Source organism: Perognathus longimembris, chromosome 28, assembly GCF_023159225.1.
Source record: "Perognathus longimembris pacificus isolate PPM17 chromosome 28, ASM2315922v1, whole genome shotgun sequence".
In the NCBI taxonomy this organism is placed as follows: Eukaryota; Metazoa; Chordata; class Mammalia; order Rodentia; family Heteromyidae; genus Perognathus; species Perognathus longimembris.
Window position 1 is genome coordinate 98,969,805 of NC_063188.1, and position 22,186 is coordinate 98,991,990.

At 42.8% G+C, this 22,186-nt stretch overlaps 1 protein-coding gene across 1 annotated transcript in view; it reads right to left on the reverse strand.

Annotated features, from left to right (window-relative positions):
- Ptchd1 (patched domain containing 1) overlaps positions 1 to 21,696 on the reverse strand; it is a 52,373-nt gene extending 30,677 nt beyond the window's left edge. The window contains exon 1 of the mRNA XM_048336396.1: positions 21,337 to 21,696. Within this exon, the coding sequence (XP_048192353.1) occupies positions 21,337 to 21,687 (351 nt within the window). The 5' untranslated portion in view covers positions 21,688 to 21,696. The remainder of the gene's footprint in view (positions 1 to 21,336) is intronic.
- Between the last annotated feature and the right edge of the window lie 490 nt (positions 21,697 to 22,186).

A 22,186-nucleotide genomic window follows, 5' to 3' on the forward strand; every position in this document is an offset into this window, starting at 1 on the left:
ACAACCCCCCCACAAAAAACCCACAGATAAAAATGAAACAACATGTAGAAATACAAGGTTGTTAAGGCGAGTATACCTACTTTCATGTTTGTCAAAGATACTGTGGCAATTTCAAGACATAAAAGGATAGCAATATGTTTTCCTATCCAGTCTCTCAAGGGAATACAAGGCAGTTATTGAAGTATGCATTTCTTGAAAGAAATAGCACATCCAAATTGAAAATAAAGAGATTTTTAAATTCTCACTTTAACATTTCTTCCTTTTAGGCTGAAATCACTTTAGTTACCAGCATGAACCACCAACTCTAACTTTGGCTTCACAAGTTTGACAAGAAATGTACTCACTAGCGAACATATATAACTGCAACCCCTCTGTACATTACCTTGACAATAACATTTTAAAAAATAGATGGTAACTAGGCAGGCGTGGTGGTGCAAGCCTGCAACCTTAGCTACTTGGGATGCAGAAAGAGGATCAGCTGATGCCCCCCCTGAAAGGATTCTATCTCAAAAACAAACTGGGGGTGGTGGCATATGCCTGTAATCCCCACAGAGGTAGGAGGATTGTGGTCCTGATGCCAGCTTGACAGAAGCAAGACCTTATTTGAAAAACTAAAAAACACAAGGACTTCAGATGTGGCTCAAGTGGTACAGCACTCACTTAGCAAGTGGTAGGTCTTGAATTCAATCTGTAGTACTACCAAAGAAAGAGGAAAAATAGATGTACTTACATGTTACTCTATTACCTTGAAATAGCTTAGTTACTACAAAGTGAAGACAGTATGGAATTTAAGAACCTATAGATACCATCTTAATTTTTTCTATCTCATATGCACCACTTCAAGTAATTTTTAAAATCTGTGATGTGCCTATTGCATATTATGAAATGTTTATGCACTATTATGATGGAAGTAGCAGGGTTTGTAGCTTCTCTTTTTTTAGTAACAAGGAGGTAATTGGAAATGGAACTCTTTTTCACAATGCTTTGCATATAGCTTTATAAACGGAGATCCCAATTGGAAGCAAGTAGCTCTCAATGGGAAGCCTTAGATGTTGTTGTTTTGGGGGGGCTTGAACTCAGGGCCTGGGCACTCTCCCTGAGCTTTTGTGCTCAAAGCGAGTGTCCTACCACTTGAGCTACAGCTCCACTTACAGCTTTTTGTGTGTGTGGTTAAATGGAGATAAGAGTCTCTTGGGCTTTTCCAGCTCGGGCTGGTTTTGAACTACAAGCCTCAGATTTCGGCCTCCTAACAAGCTAGAATTGCCTGGTCTAAGATGGCTTGGAGACAGGTGGCTTTGGCATCCATTACCTTGTGAATACCAGGCTGTGAGTATGGGCTGCTTGTCATTTAAAGTTTGAGGGCATGGTCATGCTCTTACAACAATGTTGGTGAACTCTGCGGGCTTCCTAGCAGTGAGAAAGCTGAGGAGGCTTTGCTGGCTTAGAAGCAGGGGCAGGAGCAGCCATGGCTGCACCTGTTGCAGCATTTGGCTGGATTCCAAAAGAAAAGCTGCACAGGAAACAAGCCCGAAGCCACTCTAAAGCGAAGGCATTCATGGCAGAGGAAGTACTCTGTAGACTTTCGCAGAACAATTTGTTTAGTGAGGCCATGACTAGACAGCTAGGTTGTAAGAATTGTGGCTTTACACGTTTTAACGTAAAGCTTTACAGTGTTTTTCAAATATCAAACCAGTAGAGGAAAGACTGCCTTCCTCATTTTTCCTGGCTGTGCCTTCACTGCCTCCTCCTCCTTTGAGGATCTGTGTGTTGAATCTGTGCTTTCCAGTTCCACGCTCTCAGCCTGAGCCTCTGTGCCAGCCCCTCTCAACCCTTCTCATTGTGTCCACCGTGGAGCTGTGTGAATGCCTGGTCCCTTGCCCCCGGCTCCACATCACCTTAGAGTGTCTTGGCAAGGGCTTAAAGCTTTCTAGAAGACGAACATACAGACATGGTAGAGAATCCTTACGGCCTTCAAATTATGTTTGTTTTGCTTCCTGAATCTCTCAAATCCATCCTCTCCCACCCCATTCCCTCCATTTCTGATGTGTTTCTAATACTTATAATTTGACAACAGAAACAACATCCTAAGTCATCATTTTCTTTTCTCTGACATCTGCCCTCCATACCACTACCATGTTTATTTTTCTGTAACTCAAATCCAAACCTGTATTCTCTCTGCTTAAATTCCTCCAATGGCTCCCTTGGCCAGGGGTGATAGAGCTTGTTTACTTCTTTCCTTCCTTTCCTTTCCTTTCTTTTCCTTGCATAGGTTGTGGGGCTTGAACTCAGGGCCTGGGTGCTGTCCCTGAGCCTCTTTGTGCTCAAGGCTAGTGCTCTACCACTTGAGCCACAGTGTCACTTCTAGTTTTTGAGTGATTCATTGGAGGTAAGAGTTTCACGGGGACTTTTCAGCCCAGGAGGGCTTTGAACCATGGTCCTCAGATCTCAACCTCCTGAGTAGCTAGGACTACAGGCATGAACTACTGGCACCTGGCCTGTTTACTTCTTAGATGATGATGAACCATTGCTTCTCATGGAACACATGATCAGTCTGTTCATTTTACAACAATGGAAGACTTACCAGAAGTTCCAAATACAGTTCAAGTTCCCATGTGTCTCTTACCCAGCTTTCCCTAGCCATCACATCTTGCATAACCAGGAAACTGACTTTGGTACAAGATGATCAACTCCAGGCCTCATTTGGATTTCATAATTTTTATATGGCTTTCCTGTATGTGTATGTAGAATGAGATAATATTTTATCACATGAGCTTAGTGAAGTTTTTTTTTTTGCCAGCCCTGGGGCTTGAACTCAGGGCCTGAGCAGTGTCCCTGGCTTCTTTTTGCTCAAGGCTAGCACTCTGCCACTTGAGCCACAACGCCACTTCTGGCTTTTTGTATATATGTGGTGCTGAGGAATCGAACCTAGGGCTTCATGTATACAAGGCAAGCACTCTTGCCACTAGGCCATATTCCCAGCCCTTAGTGAAGTTTTTAAAACAATCTTTTCTCTCCAGCAGTGGAGTGAGTCTCATGTGATTGTACATTTGAATCTTCCAGATGTGCTTCAGAAAAGTGGCCAAGGTTGGGCCCCTTGCTTTGGTCCAGTAATTCTCCATCTTGCATGTATACACAAAGCAACTGGGGTTCTTGTGAAGATGCAGATTCTGATTCAGTAGATCTGCATATGACCAAAGTCTAGGGAGATGCAGATGCTGTCAGTCTGTGGGCCACATTGGGTTTTTGGGCCAATAGAATGAGAGTTCATGCTTGTGAGGTTTTGGCAAAATCTATTTGAGTTCCCCTAGTGAGTCTAACATGCAGCTACAGTTGAGAACTATTGAATTCATGATGCGACTTGAAGGTCACACCATCTCAACTGTGTTGAAGCAATTCTAGGTCATTTCAGTCTCTTCTGATGAGCTATTCAACTGCCAAAAAAATAAAAAAATAAGAGTTAAGAAGCCTTCTCTCTGTATCTGGTGTGAATTCTCTCAATTCGCTTTACTTTCACTTCAAGTTCTTTATGTTGCTGTTTACCTTGAAATGACTGAGGAGAGACTGACTCTTTTCTTCATACTCAAATTCCATGAAAGAGATTGCTTCCACATACCAACCTAATTTCATATTCCTTTGTCCATTGGTCTCTGAGACCACAGATATTAGAATGTTCCATTTCTTTTGCACTTGACAAGATTCACTTTCAGTTGTTGACCTTAGTTTTCTATTTTGCAGAGAAAACCTAAAGACATTAGATGGAAATTACCCTCAAATTGCTGCTACTATATCCATACAAAGCCATAACCTTCCTTCTCTCTGAAGTCAATTCCTTTCATTAAGTTCCAGCTTTCCTTTCCTTCTTAGCAGTTTATCCTCTCTGCTTCCCCATTCTGAAACACTTTGTACTAATGCTTGCTTTCCTAAGAGCTTTGAAATATGCACTAACATCTTCCTTACCTGAGATGATTAAAGATATTGCAATTTCCAATGGATTCTGATAGGTTTCTTTAGATCTTTTAACTTTTGACTTGCAGGTTGAACTCAGGGCTTCATGTTTGCCAGACAGGTGCTCTACAACTTGAATAGTGCTCCTAGCCCTATTTCCTTTAGTTATTTTTTAGATGGGGCCTTGTATTTATGACTGGGGCAAGCCTGGACTGCTAACCTCCAATTTATGCTTCCTGTGTAGTAAGGATAACAAGCATGTACCACCATGCCTAGCTATTGGTTGAGATGGGAGTCTCAATAACATTTTGCATGGGCTGTCCTGAACCTTGATCCAATCTTTGCTTCTTGAGTAGCTAGAGTTATGAGCATGAACCATAATGCCGGTTTGGGCAGGATTTCTTTACTGCCATCCTCTTGATCTATGTGCCTGGCAAACAAAAGTGCTCGGTAAATATCTGTATGTTCCCTCTCTTGTATGATGAATTCCATCACTCAACACTTCCCTCTCCCTTCACTTTTCTACCTAGCCTTTCAGTTTCCATCTAACAGAATGCTCTACCTTTGACTATTTACAAATATGGTCCAAGACACTGTCTCTAGAATTTTCTGATCTTGTCACATCAGAATAATTTTTTTTATGGGCAATGAATTCCATTTACATGGTTTGACTTCTAACCTTTATGATGACCAATCTCCAGTTCACAACAATACCTCATCTCTTTTCCACACTCCAGATCTGAATTTCCATCTGCCTTCTGAAGATTTGCAAATACAGGCTATGGCAGTATTTCAACTGGTGTAAATCCAACAGCTGAATCTTTTCCTCCAAATTTGTTCTTCCACCTGTTTCCTGTTATGGCTAACAGCATCACCCTCATTCTATTCACCCAGGTGGGAAACTTCTAAGCCAAAATTACCCTTTTTCCATAGATTACTCCCAGATCGAAGGAACCTCAGCTTTTATTGCCTGCATTTTTCTATTTGGGGGCTAATAATTTTAGAGTATATTCTAATTCTCATTAGTTCCTAGGTATGTTAATGGACATACGCTCCTAAAAAGTGTCCATATCCAGTAATTTTGAGAAATGTAAACTGGACAGAATTAAATAGATTTCTTTACAGAGGAGAGCATTCAGTATGATAATGTACATTTAATGCACAAAACAGGCTACACATCCTGCTTTTATTATAGCATCAAAGGGAGCTTTCCTAGAACACATCTTAGAAGACAGTGGTCTATTCTTACTCCTTCCTTCTTCTACAGTTACCGTATTCCTAGCTTTTTGTTTATAGAATTACAGACATTTCCTGGGTGGAGGAGGGGAGTCTCTCCTTGCCAGCAATGTCTTGATTATGCAATTTCACTTCTATACCTTTATAAAGCTCTTCTTAGAAAAGTCTGAACATGATACTTCCTAGAGCAGTCCAGGTCATCCATATTCTTATTTGCTGTCTGTTATTAATTCTATCAACCACTGAAAGGGAGAAGATGAGATCTCCAATTATAACAATGGATTTACCTAGTTTTCCTTTCAGTTCTGTTGTTAGGTACATTCATGTTTACGGTTTGTGCATCTCTCTATGAAATTGATGCCTTTATCATTCTGTACTGCCCTTCAGTTTACTTATTTTTATGAATTCTGATGTTCTGTCCGAAGTTGATTTAGCCTCTTGAGCTGTCTTCTGATTAACATTAACATGGCTTACTTTTGATACATGCCTTTAAAGTGAGTTTCCTATGGACAATATGGTCTTTTCACTCATTATATCATTTGCATTTTAAGTCCCAATAAGTAATTGGGAAAAGATCTTACATAGATGTTCCTCATACAGAAACAAAGGTATGAATGGCATCAGTCTTAGCAGAAAAATATAAACAAATGGATGGAGTAGATCAATATGCTTTATATTAGTAGGTACTGATTACAATTGTTCTGCTATATTTTCATTGTTTTTCTGCTTTTATTGACTGCTCCAAGTTTTTTTTTTTTTTTTGGCCAGTCCTGGGGCTTGAACTCAGGGCCTGAGCACTGTCCCTGGCTTCTTTTTGCTCCAGGCTAGCACTCTGCCACTTGAGCCACAACACCACTTCTGGCCATTTTCTGTATATGTGGTGCTGGGGAATTGAACCCAGGGCCTCATGTTTACGAGGCAAGCACTCTTGCCACTAGGCCATATCCCCAGCCCCAGCTCCAAGTTTTAATTGAGCATTTACCACCTTTCTTAGTATATCAATTATACTTTCTAAAAATATATTTACAGCTGGGCCTGGTGGCTCTCGCCTATAATCCTAGCTATTCAGGAGGCTGAGATATGAGGATTGTGGTTTGAAGCCAACCCAGGCAGGAATGTCCATGAAACTCTTATCTCCTAATTAAACAACAAAAAAGCTGGAAGTAGAGCTATGGCTCAAATGGTAGAGTGTTAGCCTTGAGGAAAAAAGCTCAGGGATAGTGCCCAGGCTCAGAATTCAGGTCCCCTGTACAGGCACACACACACACACACACACACACACACACACACACACACACAATTTAGTGGTTATCCTAACACTCATAATACACATTTAAACTTCATTGTAAGCTCAACTTTAAATAAGACTATGTAGCTTCACATGTAGTGCCCTCAAAATAGAACAATCTCATTTCCTTCCTCAGATTCCTTCTTACATGGCTGCCATTCTAGACTTACCCATATTATAATAATCGATTACATCCTTGTTTTAAAGTAATAGTTATCTTGTAGATCCATTAAGAATAGGAAAAAGTTTTGATTTTTTTTTTGTCGGTCATGGGGCTTCAACTTGGGGCCTGAGAGCTGTCCCTTAGCTCTTTTTCCTCAATGCTAGTGCTCTACCACTTCCACAGCACCACTTCCAAAAATTAAAAAAAATCATTTTTAATTAACATTTATTCTTTCCTCAACACTATGTAGATCTGAGTTTCTGACCTGTGTCATTATTCTTCTGCCTGGATAACATTTCGCTAATATTTCTTGCTGGTGATAAATGCAGTTTTGGTCTGCAAAAGTCTCTATATGCCCTTCACTTTGAAACATGACTCTTGGGATATGCAATTTTTTAAGATTTTTAAAAATAAGTTTATTGTTATTAATAAGGTGGTGTACAGAGGGGATATGCAATTTTAAGGTGGTATCTTTTTCTTTCAATAATTGAAGTATTTTACTGCATTTCTTTCTTTACCTCCTTTTTCTCCTCCTCCTCCTCTTTCTTCCTTCCTCCTCCCCCCCCTCCTCGTCTTCCTCCCCTCTCCCTCCCACTATCCCTGAGCTTTTATGCTCAGTGCTAGAGCTCTACCACTTGAGCCACAGCTCTACTTCTGGTCTTGTTTTGGTGCTTAATTGGAGTTAAGTCTCACATACTTTGCTGCCTTGGCTGGCTTTGAACTGAGACTCTCAAATCTCAACCTCTTGAGTAGCTAGAATTACGGGCATGTGCTACTGGTGCCAGCTTTTGTCAGATAATTATAACATCCATATCTGATTCTAGTTCTGTGATTATATTCTTTTTCCTTAAGCATACCTTGTGATCCCCCACGCAACCAATTTGCCTGTATCAGATAATAGGAACTGAGATAAATAAGACTTTGTATTGAGGATTTATGTTAATGTAATGTAATGTCAGAGATGCACTTAATGGCTGTTGTAGCTATAGGTACCTTAAGCTTCAGATTCTTCTTTTTTTTTTTTTTTACTTTTTCCCCCCCAATTTTTATTATCAAACTGATGTACAGAGAGGTAGCTTCAGATTCTTCTATTACCATTGTTTTGTCTCTCCTCTTGACTTTACACATTCCCTTACACATTCATTGGTCTCCTGTTTTTTGAGCTGTAATCCACTATTATACTAGAGCCTTGTTGATGTGGTGGTAAAGTGTGAGAAGGGAAAATGCTATATAATCTTCCAAAGAAATCTACCTGTTAGTGGGTTGTGCCTTGTGATGTTTTCAAGGATTTCTCTAGTTGAATCCCACAGCTTTGTTGATAAGGTAGGCTAACAGGTGGGCTAAAGGGGGCTGAAATAGGGAGAAACCTAAGATAAAAGTTCAGAAATGTGCTCTGGCATGGTACTTGGAGAGAATGCCTTTGTTATGAAGACTCAGTAGACTTTGGTATGATAATATTTGTGATTTCTTTTCCTCAGAAGATGAGATTGAGACCCCTTGAGTGACTTAATGAAGGACTTAGGCTTCAGGAGCAATGCATATTCCACTAGGCCAAAATTGGTAATTATTGAACTTCTTCATTTCTCTCTAATAGCACTGATATCAAACAGTAGTTAAGAATGAGGAAGTAGTGTTGTGGCTCAAGTGGTAGAGCACTAGCCTTGAGCACAAAGAGGCTCAGGGAAAGTGCCCAGGCCCTGAGTTCAAGCCCCACAACCAACAACAACTAAAAGAATGAATATTATTTGCTAGGATTTTCTCTGTGGATACCTTACCTCTGGCAACTGACAAAGACTTTCTCCTTGACAAAACTCTAGTCTGGACCCTGAACTCTCTTCCTACTGTACCTTTGTGTTTTCTTTCTTTCTTTCTTTCTTTTTTTTTTTTTTTTGCCAGTCGTGGGCCTTGGACTCAGGGCCTGAGCACTGTCCCTGGCTTCTTCCCGCTCAAGGCTAGCACTCTGCCACTTGAGCCACAGCGCCGCTTCTGGCCGTTTTCTGTATATGTGGTGCTGGGGAATCGAACCTAGGGCCTCGTGTATCCGAGGCAGGCACTCTTGCCACTAGGCTATATCCCTAGCCCCCCTTTGTGTTTTCTTGAAGGGAAGTTTCTACAAAGGCAAATGGCAGATAACCCAGTGTGGGAATTTTTTTTTTTTTTTTTTTTTTTTTTTTTTTTTTTTTGCCAGTCCTGGGCCTTGGACTCAGGGCCTGAGCACTGTCCCTGGCTTCTTCCCGCTCAAGGCTAGCACTCTGCCACTTGAGCCACAGCGCCGCTTCTGGCCGTTTTCCGTATATGTGGTGCTGGGGAATCGAACCTAGGGCCTTGTGTATCCAAGGCAGGCACTCTTGCCGCTAGGCTATATCCCCAGCCCAGTGTGGGAAGTTTTGAAAGAAAGAAATCCTTAACTGTAGCTTCTATTATTGATGATCTTCTTGTATCCCCTTCCTGTGGTGTACCTGCACTATCTCTGTATCTTATCTGAGTACACTGGAAACCGTGTATACTGGTATTAGAACTAGAAAACTGAAAGGGAATACCAAAATCGAGAGACACAGGGTAAAAAAGATAAATGACTACAAAAGCAATGCTTGCAAAACTGTTTGGTGTAAATGAACTGAACAACTCATGGGGGAAAAAGGGAAGGGGGAGGGGGGAGCGAGGAATGAGGGACGAGGTAACAAACAGTACACGAAATGTATCCAATGCCTAACGTATGAAACTGTAACCTCTCTGTACATCACTTTGACAATAAATAAGAAAAAAAAAGAAATCTTTGGCAATCAGATATGTGATCCTAGCCACACATGTCTGGTATGAGTGATGTGTGTGTGTGTGTGTGTGTGTGTGTGTGTGTACATGCACACATGTGCATTGCATGCATATGCAATCTCTCTTCTTGCATCTTTGAGTGTATTTTTTCTATTCATCCCCTTGACAGAATGTTAGCACCTGGACACAGGTAGCAGAGCAGACCACTGGGTCCAACATATCTGCCTAATACAAACTTCAAATATTCAGATGTATACTATCCTTTGCACAATAGTTATTTCAGTATCATTCAGAATGAACTGGCAAACAAGTAACTTTTGTATCCCCTATCTGTTGTATAAGACAAGACTGCCTTTTTAATTACTAGGATGTTTCCTGGCAGTGCTCTGACAGTGTGGCTTGTGGGCCACCAGTAACAATGTTACTGTGGAAAACTCTATTAGGCTTCATCCTAGGCCTAGTGATTCAGAAACACTGGAGGTAGAACCCCGTTCGTGTTTGGAGAAGCCTCTCCAGGGGCTATTCACTCAAGTTGGAGCACTACTGCTTTACCTTAGGAAGGCAACTAAATAGCACTGAATATTCAGTCCGTATAAAGGTTCAGCCAGGTTCTTAAAATGCATAGATTGACTGCTTTACTGAAAGTTTGGTGAACAGACCAGCAGCACCAGCATGTCTGGGAGCTTATTAAAAGTGCAGAATCTCATGCTTGCTGCCCAAACCTACTGAATTGGATTTTGTATGTTCCTAGACATTCTCGGGAAATTCAAACGCATATTCAAAAGTGAGAAGCATTGCCAAGCCTCATTTGAATGGAAGCTATATTTTGTTGTGTTTTATTTGTACAGGAGATTGAACTCAGAATGCTTGCTAGGCAAGCACTCCATCACTTGAGCCACGCTTTAGCCCCTTTAGTTATTTTTCAGGTATAGTCTCGAGTTTGTGTCTGGAGCCTGGCTCTGACTGTAAGCCTCCTTTCGACCTCTTGTACAACTTGGATTACACACCTGCACCACTATGCCCAGTGTTTTGATTTCGAGGTAGGTCTAGCTAACTTTGCTCTGCCTGGCCTTGAACTCTTGAACCTCCCATTTGTACCCCTCAAGTAGCGAAGACCTTAGGCCTATGTCATCATACCCAGTTGAGGCTAATTTTGTTTGGAGAGATTAGCCATAAGGAACTAGGTAGGCAGAAGACTCTTCTTTGGTGGATTTGAAATTGAGTCTAATTATTGATTTTTTTAGAAGCCTATGGAAAGAATTTTTGAAGGGAATGGATGAGTGCGGGAGTACATGGGCCTAAATGATCAAAATCTCCAGTCAGCACAACTTCTACAGACATTTCAGTTTCAAAGAGCTTTACAATGATCACTTTTGCTGATTCTCTTGATCTCTGGCAATTCTGACAACACTTCCCTTTGAAGTGCTTACAGATTGACTTATGTGAGCAAAGGTTCCCAGGGAAACACTGTAGTCATGTAAATTAAGTGAGAGGAGAATTCTCAACCCTCTCACTTAAATTGCTGGAGAATCCCTTTCTTTGGCATTCTGCTGCAAACTGGTGAAGAGAACCTTGAAGAAAGAGCCCACAGCCTCCCAGAGCTGTTCATTCCACTTCTGGATTGGGGGGGGGGGTACTGAAGGCTCCTTTTGTTAGCAAAACATGGTTCGGCATTAAGATCAGGTTCTGAACCCAGAAAAACAAACTTGAGGAGCTAGAATGCAAAGCATCCAGCCCCATAGCTTGGCTTGTCTAAAAAGTTGCTGCTGGAGGAGGAGCTGCTGCGTGCTCCGAAAAAGGATGAATCCAGTCATCTGTAATGACTCGTAGTCATTAAAGACCAACACACTGCCAACCTGAGTACCGAGAATGTAGATTGATCACCAACTGTTGGTTGTTGGATCAAAAAAAAAATGTCTACATGTTAATAGGCAATAATCACAACTAAAGAGCTGGCACCTATGAGAAAATATCAGTCATTTTCAAAGCAAATAGTAATAATGATAACACAGCCTTTGGAAGGCTGTGGTTATACAGTATCTTCTCATACCTTATCCCACTGTGTCCTTACCTTAAGTGGGTGTGGAGATGTCATTTCCCCCAGAGCAAAGGAGGAACCTGCTTCTCAAGGAGGTTAGTGACTTGTGCAATGTCACATACTTAAAAGACCTGAAACTTGAGGTGGTTTTTTGACTTCACTTCCAATGTTTGTCCACCACCGCTCAATTTGGCACTCAAAAAGTGTGGTTTGCTGACCAGTAACGACCACAATCCCTAAGAACTTGTGAGAAATGCTGACTTGTGGATCCCAACTAAGGCTCAATCCAAATTGATCCTTTACACAAAGAGGCCTAGGAGATGTGTGTGGAAGTTTAAAAGCCCAAGTACAATCAGGTTATCTTTATGTAATGTGATCTCTTACCTAGGTTTCATACCAAGAAGAATAAAAGTAAGAGCCAACAAATAAAACCTCATGACATTAAGGTAATAAGTTTCATAAAGATATTTTGAGTGTTTATAGTGATAGCTCTATGTCAGAGATACATTCTCCCCCTTGTGATGGTTGTAAGAATTGATGAGGCTGTGACATGAATGACAGCAGGGGAACTTTATGGAGTAAGCAAAAGAGTATTCACCTTTAAAGCTAAAGTTTAATATTCTAGTGTTTCCATGAAACTCACAGAAATATGCTGATTTTGTACTAGTATTTTTTTCAAGTTAGCCTGCAGGGTGTGGCAAGCCTGGCCTGTGGGAAATATAAAGCCCCTAATTAAAATCATTTGATCGTGATGGGTCAGGCATGTATGTTTCTCATACACTTCTCATAAGCTTCCCTCAGCCAGCTGTATTAATAATTCTGTGTGGCTTTTGAATGGTGTTATAAATGTCCAAAAAGCTCCTGTCAGGAAAAAAGTTTCCCCAACCCGTGTTACTTTGGGTTCTCTCAGACTCAGTCTTAAGAAGAGCAGGGCTACATCACATCAGAACTTGTAATCTGTTGAATATTGTGGCTATGATTGGAAAAATCCTCCATCCCCATTGTTTTTGGTCGGTCATGAGGCTTGAACTCAGAACCTGGGTGCTGTCCCTGAGCTCTTTTGCTCAAGATTAACACTGTATTACTTTGAGCCACAGCTCCACTTTCAGTTTTCTAGTGGTTAATTGGAGATAAGAGTCTCATGGACTTTCCTGCCAGGGCTGGCTTTGAACTGTGATCTTCAGATCTTACCCTGCTAAGTAGCTAGGATTCCAGGCATGAGCCACCAGCTCTTGGCTTATCTTCCTTTTTAAAAAGTATTTAATTGTTACATTTGGACATAGGTGTGGCCTATGTTTTGAGACTTTACTTCCAGCAAATGAAGTCATATGTAGTGTGGAGAGCTGATTTCCTGCATACTTACTGAGAAATGTAGTGTCTTTGGCCTTCTCACAAGGGAATGGTCTTGTCCGTGGGGACTAAGATCATGCCTTCCCTAACTGTACTTAAACCAGAAGAGATGGTCAGGTCTTTGCTTTTCTAAGAATTTCTCCTCATCTAAAGTAAATGCCAATAGATCTGGAAAAAGAATGAATGCTTATCAACAACTTTGAAACCAAGACTTGCCAAGGATGAAAAATGAAGATAGATCTAAAGAAATCTCATGGTCATGCTACCATGCAAAAATGTCTTTGGCCCAAATAAGTCAATACAGAGGGAGAGCACATTTCCCATCCTCTAAGCAATCAACCAGCAACAATTTGTTAAATCCTTGCTGCACACTACACATTATGCTAGGCTCTAGGAATGATTTAGCATTATCGGGTGTCTTTCTGCCCTGAAAGTTTCCAATCGTGTTGAGAGAAACTGTCACATGACAATACGGCAATTAATACAAGCATTAAAGAATGTGGATGTATTGAGGCCATGGCTCGGGGGGTAGAATACTTGCTTAGCTAGCCTGAGGCTGAGTCCAAATCAGAGTATTACACACACACACACACACACACACACACACACACACACACACACACACACGGGATGAAAGGGTGAGCTAAGTGGATTCCAAGGAGAGACACCATGACACCATGAATATAAGAAAGCCTCATAAGGAGGCGACATGCGAGCTGACCTTAAAGGGAAAAGAGAGGACATTCTAGGGAAAAGAATAGATGTGTGATGGAAGCCAGCAGATTTCTGTATTCATAAGTAAGAGAGGTTGGCTATGTGTCATTCAAATATGGAAGCTCAGCATCTAAAACCATAGATCCTGGTGATGTCTAAGCCCTGTTTGGAACCATCTTTACCAGAATGCAGTGGTTCCTATCAAACTCAAGAATAACTAAACAGTTTCACTATTTCATGATGGTAAACTTCATGGAAATGAGGTCACAACCATCTACTGAGTAGATGGCTACCTTCTATGAACTGAAGCCTAAATCCCCAAACTCTGGCTGGGTGTAAGACCCTTAGGACAGATGTTGTTAGGGTTCCCCCACTCCAATCCTCTCAGCTCACATTTCTACATGTCAACATCACTTATTGCAAGCAACTACAGTGCTCTGCCTGACACAACAAACATTTTGGTTGTAGGGAAAGATTCACATATGGAAAGGCCTGTGATTTATTGCCCCTACACCCAGCTACATTGGCTGGAGTCCAGGAACAAATATCGAGCTTCTTCACACAATGCAGATTTCTCAGACACATTCTACAATGTCTCCCAGAATGCCCCTGTGAGAATGAGCCCTAGTTACCCACAGTAGACACTTGCTTGATAATGCTCCTTCTTACTGCGACTCCCTAGTTTAGCTCCTATTCCCCTATGTGTATTTTCTGATTTCACTTTCCAAGATTACTGTTTTACACTCAAACATATCCTCATCTTGACTGGACTCTGAGCCCACAACTTAAAGTGGAAGACCTAACAATGGAGATATTTTAAAATACCAGAAAACCTTATTCTCAGGAGGATTTCTTAGAGAGCAGAAAGATAAAAATAACTTCTCTATTCCCTCATTGCTTCCTTTTGTTCAAAACAGGAATTCTCACGGGGCTGGGGATATGGCCTAGTGGCAAGAGTGCCTGCCTCATATACATGAGGCCCTGGGTTCGATTCCCCAGCACCACATATACAGAAAATGGCCAGAAGTGGCGCTGTGGCTCAAGTGGCAGAGTGCTAGCCTTGAGCAAAAAGAAGCCAGGGACAGTGCTCAGGCCCTGAGTCCAAGACCCAGGACTGGCAAAAACAAAAAACAAAAAACAAAAAACAACAAAAACAGGAATTCTGAAGTTGAAGACATGGGTATATTATGACATATTATCCAGGGCTTCCCATATGAAATAACAACTGGTGTTGATTTCCTCTGCCCCCTTTTGTCTTTTAAAGGTTAGAGATTACTCACCTCCCCTGCTGGTCATTAAATCAGTCTGGCAGGAATCCTCAGTAGTTTTGTGGCCTTCCGGGTACATGGTAGAGACACAGACCTGCTGCAGACAGGTCTGCTTGCTGTGATGTACTACCAAGCAGGTGACTTCAAAGGTCTGCCTTAAGCCTATCTCCAGTATCACTTGGGGCTCATACTGAGCCCCAAAGTCAGGGACCAGATGGCACATCCCACCAAGTCAAAGTTGATCAGCTTAGCTGCATCTCACATTTCCCTAGCTCTTGTGCCAGGGCATGCTGTAATCTCTCAGGTAGAAAACACATATTTTCTGTTATTTTACTTCTTTTATTTCTTATTAGTTGTTAACAATTAAACACTCAAAAGTTTTTAGGTATGGAGAATCCTGAGATATTATGGTGTGTGTGTGTGTGTGTGTGTGTGTGTGTGTGTGTGTGTGTGTGTGTCCACTTCAAAAGTAAACATCCTTCCCTCACTCTAATATGACATCTGTCAAGACTTTAGGAATCATGAAAAAATTAGTTTTTTTTCTCTTATGTTTTTATATTAAAATTTCAAGTTCAAATCAGTAGAATAACCAAAGTTTGGTTATTCTGCATGAGAACACAAAAGATTGCTCCTCCAATCTGAATGAGATGAGTGGAGTGGGCACTTGAGATAGATCACGCAAATGGAATATGCTCAGTAGTCACAGAGGTTGTCGTTAGATTATTTGGATGGCCTTCATAAGGAAATGAGAGGAGAATGAAAAGTGATTGGAGTCTCTTCTTAATATTCCTCTACTGAAAACGTGACATGCAAAGGGCAATTGACTGGCAGGGCAAATTCATGAATGCTGCCCTTTCAGACTTGAACTGAATCTTTTTTTTTTTTTTTAAAGTATCTTCCACTTGGATAACTCACAGAAGAGACTGGGCTGCCCAAAACATCATAGCATCTGTCACCAGACAAAGCACCCTGAGATGCTAAGAGCAGATTCCAGCATCAGCATCTGTGGAGATGACCTTTAAGGTCCAAACCTAAGATTCTTTGATTCTGCGTTCCCCAGTTGCAAGCTCTTCTTTTGTCATTTTTCGACTCAGAAAAGCAGAGCAGCTGAACGAGGCAACAAATTGCTACCTCCTTGACAGGTTGCCACTCACAGTGGGGGTTTGTACACTGTCAGAAGAAGCTTGGCCTAAGTGGGCAACTTTACAGATTGAGGCTTCAGGTGTACTGCTAATGGGCACACTGCCACCTGACAAGTCTCAAAGGCCGGTTCTAGTTCAGCTGCATTGCCATTCAAGCAGTTAGATTGTACTTCGTTTCTTTGCTTCCTTTTGCAGGTAGGATTAGGCCATAAGGATTGAGTTATAAGGGAACAAGATAACCACGTCTCACATCTCTGGGAAGACTATGACACTGGTAATGCTGGTTTCTGCCCAACGGACCAAGCCAGCAACACCACAGAGGTTATAATAGTTTTCCCCAAAGTTCTACAAAATTTTTAGATGTTACCTTCTGCTTGGCATTTTTACTCATTTTGCATAATTTATGCAGTGAAAAAATCCTAACAAAAACACAAGAAATACATAAGGGAGAGGGTTAGCATGACACTATTGACATTTAGGAACAGATAATTCTTTATGCTGAGGGCTTTTATGGAATGCATTATAGGATGTTAAACAGCATCTCTGGCCTCTACCCACTAGAAGCAAGTAGCTCAGCCTTGGCTCATTATTATCACAACCAAAAATGTCTGCAAGCATTGCCAAATGTCCCCTGGAGATGCACAGTCACCCCAGTTGAGAGCTACTGCCTTAAAGCTTATTGTAACAGTAGTGCCATTCTGAAATGCTCCAGAAATGGACCTTTTGGAATATAACCTCAGAAGTAAGTGAAAAAAACAGATAGTAATACTTCAGATGCGTTGAGCCATGGCTGTCCTTCCTTACTGCATAGTCTTTGCTTTTTTTCTTCTTCTTATTTATTGTCAAAGTGATGTACAGAGAGGTTACAGTTTCATACGTTAGGCATTGAATACATTTCTTGTACTGTTTGTTACCTCCTCCCTCTTTCCCCCTCCCCCTCCCCCTTTCCCTCTCCCCCCATGTAAAAACTCATCCAGGCTCAAAAATTGGTTGGGATTTGAAGATCCTTAGATATAAGAAGGAATGATGGTAATTCCCATAATGATTGAAAACCGTTCAGAGGGTATTTGAAAAGACTAGGATCTAGCTACTGGGTCTTTATACGGATAAGATAGCAGTTACGCTGTCTTTCTTGGAAAGCCAGAATTGAATAACTCCAAGTTAAATTCTACTAATGTGGTTTACAATTTACTTGTATTTAATGTATTTAAACATCAACAGAGATTCAATATTTGAATGAAATGAGAATGAGCAAACATCTCCTCAGTGAGACTGTGTCCTTCCTGCATTTGGAATTAAACATCCTAGGTGGTGCTTCTGAAGAGGACATTGTACAACGGAAATGTTCCTACCCAATTTTAAAACTAAAAATGTGTTGTGATGTGACTCCAGAGGTTATAAAGGAAGAGAAAATGGTGTTTTGGAAAAAGAGAAACTCGGAACCTGCCTGTAAGATTGTAAGAATCAACATGCCATTTTGAAAAACGCATTTCAAAACAGTTTCTAGAAAATTTCCTTTCCTTATCACATGAACATTTTAATAAACAAGAGAAGGTAAATGCTATTCAACAAGGATTTATTGAATATCTACTATGTGCCAGGGATTGGGTGATGTCCTAGACTTGAATCCATCTAGAGCCAAGTAATGAACAGTACTCCAGACGGGAAAACTGTTATGTTCAATCTTCTTATGAGTTTTTCCTGTAAAATATTGTCTTTCTATCTCGGTTTGTTGCGGGTTACACACATTTAATGCTTCACTTTTGGTATTTGGAATTTCTATATGTAGATTTTCAGTGTCACTGGTCAGAATCTGTCAAGGAAAAAATGCCTTTATTACCTAATCACTGCTGTTAAGAAAAATAGGATAGGAATTTTGTCAAGCATGATAACAATGCACCTTGTAAATTATTCAAGTAATTGACTGTAGTATATTATAAAGAGCACTGGGATTGGAGTCTAAATAAAACCCTATGCATTCTAGTCCTCGCTCTGTTCTTGTTTTTTACTCATGGACAAATTAGCTTCTGATTTGTTTCATCTGTAAAATGGAAGAGTGTTTTAGTTTCCCAGGACATTTCAACATACTTATATGTTTATACTTATATTTATATATATTTATGTATTTATATGCATATTTATAACCTATGAGGCTTAATGTAATCATAAAAACTCAGATTCTTCCTTCTGTATGGATGTCTGGGGGATAAATCAAGTGTTGTCTTGGTTGTAGCTGAGATGAGTGAATTATCCATGGGATCTTCTTAAACTTCATTTTAGGTGATCATGAAGAACTATATCCATAAAACGTGTGAGGCCCTACTTTGAAATCTGCTGAGATAAACATCATGGATTTTTCTGTTAAAAGACATAATGAGCTAAATTTAATTTTCTAGTGAAATGAAGACTTTTGAAGATCAAAATTTATTTGAAGAGGCTCACAAATTAATGGCTGAATCTTTCCCAGCATCATCAAATTCCATCCATTTTTAGCACAAACGACATTTTTGCCTAACAGCCTTCAGAAGAAAGCATTGCTAGGCAGCACTACCCCTCAGAGCACGGGGCACAATGTTATATACTATGGGGCCAGAGTATGGTGATCACAGCACTTGGACAAATTTGAGAAATTGTACCTTTGAACCATGATCAGTAAGATTTTTCAAACATGTTTTCCCGGTGATACTCTCGATTACATTTTTAATGTTTTTCAAAATCATTGCTCCACTCAGTCTATTTCTGATCAGCAAATAACCACACTAATATCTGAAGGATCAAGATCTTATTGACTAGGTTTAGATTCAAAATATGTTGTTTGCTTACACTACCTGCCACAGCCCCCCTAGCTACTGCCATTTGGTAGTCAGGAGAAAGCCTCAAACCTTGCTCTGCCTGTTTCATTTTACTTTAAAAATGAAGTAACACAGGCAGGGACTGTTCTGTGTTGTGTATAATAATGTTAACTGTTGGTGTTATCCTTGATGCCAGTAGTGAGGTATCAGAATAACACTAGTAACAGCAGTGACTTTCACTCCTAGCACCTTTTTGTAAAGGACAAGCCATGATGTCTCTAAATGCATAAAAAGAGAAAAAGTGTTCACTCCCACACTTTACATTGCCATGACTACTGAAGGTCCATTTTCCTATCCCCCTGTTTTATGCATACCAAAAATAGGGGTTGGCTGTAGAAAGCAAAAAAGATATATAATTTAAAACTGAAGGCAGTTCTCTGTACTTCACAAGCATGGGTTTTGATAAGCTGTATGAACTCATTTGGCCAGAGAGCCATTAGCTAGAAATTAGTCTAGACCACTGTTTGATTTGGCATTCATTTTACCAATATACCTAGACCAGGAAAAACCATTCCATCTCTTAGAATAATCCACTGATTTGACCACTGTCTTTTAAAGTTGCCTATTAGACCCATAGGCAAAGCCAGTTTTCCTCTTTCCAGTCTCAACCTTTGTATGTTTTTCTGTCCTTATCTGATCAAAATCAAATAGGAAGAAAGAATCCTGTTGGAAAGAAAAACCACCCAGATCTGATGTGCCTGTTGATGTCTCATTAACCTTGAGAGCAAATATAACTGGTGACTGCCCATCACAGTGGCGTGATGGTTTGTTGGGGAGGGAGCCAATGGAAACATCTCAGGGGGGAAAATACAAGCAGACATATCATTTATTAGATAATCTATCAAAAATGGGATATTTCCAGTCTTCAAGACTGGCTAAATTATAGGTTTTTTTTAAAGCCTGGGATGAATCTACTACATGTTTTCTTGGGAAAGCATTTGGAGTAGTATTTATTTGTGTGTCAAAACATGCTCAACTACAGTATTGAGAAACCCACTTTGATGCTGGGAGTATAATCTGGAGAAAAAGCAAACATCTCAGGAATAACGTTCATAAGGTTCTGCAATAAGTGAATATGTGTGGTGATTTGTGTGTCATTCAAAATATCATGAGCCACTCCAATGTGGGAAGGTCTTCATTTCATGAGTCCTCAGTCTGATTCCCTTTTTTTTTTTTTTTACTAATTGCTGATTGATCCCATGTCAACAAACACAGGGAGCGAAATACTAGAGGGAAATGAGCTTGCCTCTAAGGGATTAATGGTTACCTGGCAAGGGAAAGAGGAAGCAAGATTTTTGCTGGCTCACTAACAGCTAGCCCCTCTTGGAATAAGCAGACCAGACACCTAACCTGCTTCTCGTACCAGATTTGCACCAGAGCTCTCCAGAAAACTAGTACCTTCCATCCCAGAACCCCAGAAGCTCAGCTGGGACTGCTTTCTGTGTAAGCTCCCCAGAGGCAACTCTGAAGTAAACAAACCCCAAGGTCCTACTCGGGATCCAGATAGAACATTCTCACCTATTTTTGCTTTTGCCCTCCCATGAGTTCCACTTTCTCATGTCTCATCCTCACTCCTCTGCTTTTCTTAGGAACTTCTTGAAAGTTCTCACCATTAACCGCACTTTTCACATCAAAATTCCCACCTCCCGTGGATGGTACAACCAGTTTCTGCGAGTGTCACCCTCTCACCAGCTGCTCGCTTTCCTCTGCTCTTTTCAGGGCTATACAGCCAAGCTTCTGCCCCTCAGTCTTTTGGCCTCGTCCCTCTTCCCCCCGCCCCCCGCAATGCTCCAATGCACCCAAATAAAAGTGGATCCAGGGATTTCCCCACCCCCTTTTTTTTCCTAACGAAGTGCCCCCCCCCTCGCATTTCGGAGGACACGAGCTACTGTGAAAGATGAAGTAACTGCGAATGACAAACATCATTTCCTACCCTCAAGACAGCGATGGCTGCGTGGCTGCGGGAGGAGAGGGCGGCCGGCAGCCCCTGTCCTCGCCGGGACCACACTTTTGGTTAGGTGGGAGGCATTTTCCTCACCATCCCATCCACCTTTCTCTACCCCTCTCGTTACCCCGTTCTTCCATCCCCTTCTCCACACATTTCGAGGGACCAGAGGAAGGGCGACAAAACTGGGGCGAGAAGTGGGGTTTCTGCTTCTTCCCTCCGCCCCGCCGAGCATAGTATTTTGTTCTCAAGTAGCCACACTTTCTGGAATGTCTTCTCTCGTCCTGTTTCTTGGCCCAGTTACCCACCCCCCCGCCCCCTGCACCCCCCAAACAAGCGCACCGACCACAGTACCGTGGCCGCCGCCGCCCCAACTGTTGCAGCGGTTGCGGGGGTGACGGCGGAGGCGGTCCGGGAAGGGCCGGGCCCGGAGCCGGACGCTCCGTACCGCGGAGGCTGGGAGGCTCCCGGGGCGGCCGCCTAGGGGCGCGCAGTGCAGGGGAGCCCCTGCAGCAACCGCCTGGGATAGGAGTGGCGGCGCTCTCAGCCGGGACCCCGCGCAGATCGAGCCCCGCCAGGGCAACCGCACCCGAGGAGGCTGTCCGAACCCGCCCCCTTCTCACCTTTAAGATCAGATCGGTGTGATGCTGGTCCAGCATGTTGGCTTTCTGGAAGGAGGTGACGATGACCCGGCCGTAGCGCCCCGGGGTCTGCAGGTCCGAGTAGAGCCGGTGCTTGGAGCGGTTGACCGGGAAGAGGCTGTTGACGAGGTTGCGCTCGATCTTGGCCAGGCTGTGTTGGGGCGCCAGCAGGTGCTCCACGCTCTCCTCGACCTGGTAGCGGCTGAAGCTGGCGCCCAGCAGGATGGAGATGAGCACCGGTGCCGAGGCGAAGAACACCGGGTGACTGGCAATGAAGTGGCCAAGCCGGGAGAAACACGTCCTCAAGCCCCTGTGCAGAACCTGCCGCAGCATCCTAGAGCAGAGCGGGCGCGGGAGGAGGGCGAGGCGCACGCTCGGCGCGGGCTCGGGTGGCGGCGGCGGCGGCGGCGGCGGCGGCGGTGGTGGCGCCCGCGGTGGCGGCGGCGACGGCGGCGGCGGAGGCAAGACCCTGAGCTCTCCTGGAGCCGCGGCACCACCATCGGGGAGTCCCGCGCCGCGCCTCGGGAGGGTCCCCTCGGGCTGGAGACACGCCCTCCAGCCCGCAGCCGCGCCCGCTTGGAGAGCCCCCCAGCTTGGCGGCCTCCGCGCCGCCCCCACCCCGCCCTCCCCTGGGCGCCCTCCCCAGCCCCTCCCCCCCCCGCTACCTCCCGGCCCTTTGGGAGGGGGGTTCCACCTTGTCCCTTCTCAGCGCGGCCACGAGCGGGATCAGCCCCCGCGGTGCGTCGTGACCCCCACTCACCCGACCCCCGAGGCCATCAAGCGGGTGGTGCGGGGAGCGGCCGCGGCTCTGGCCGCCTGGAGACTCTGCGCT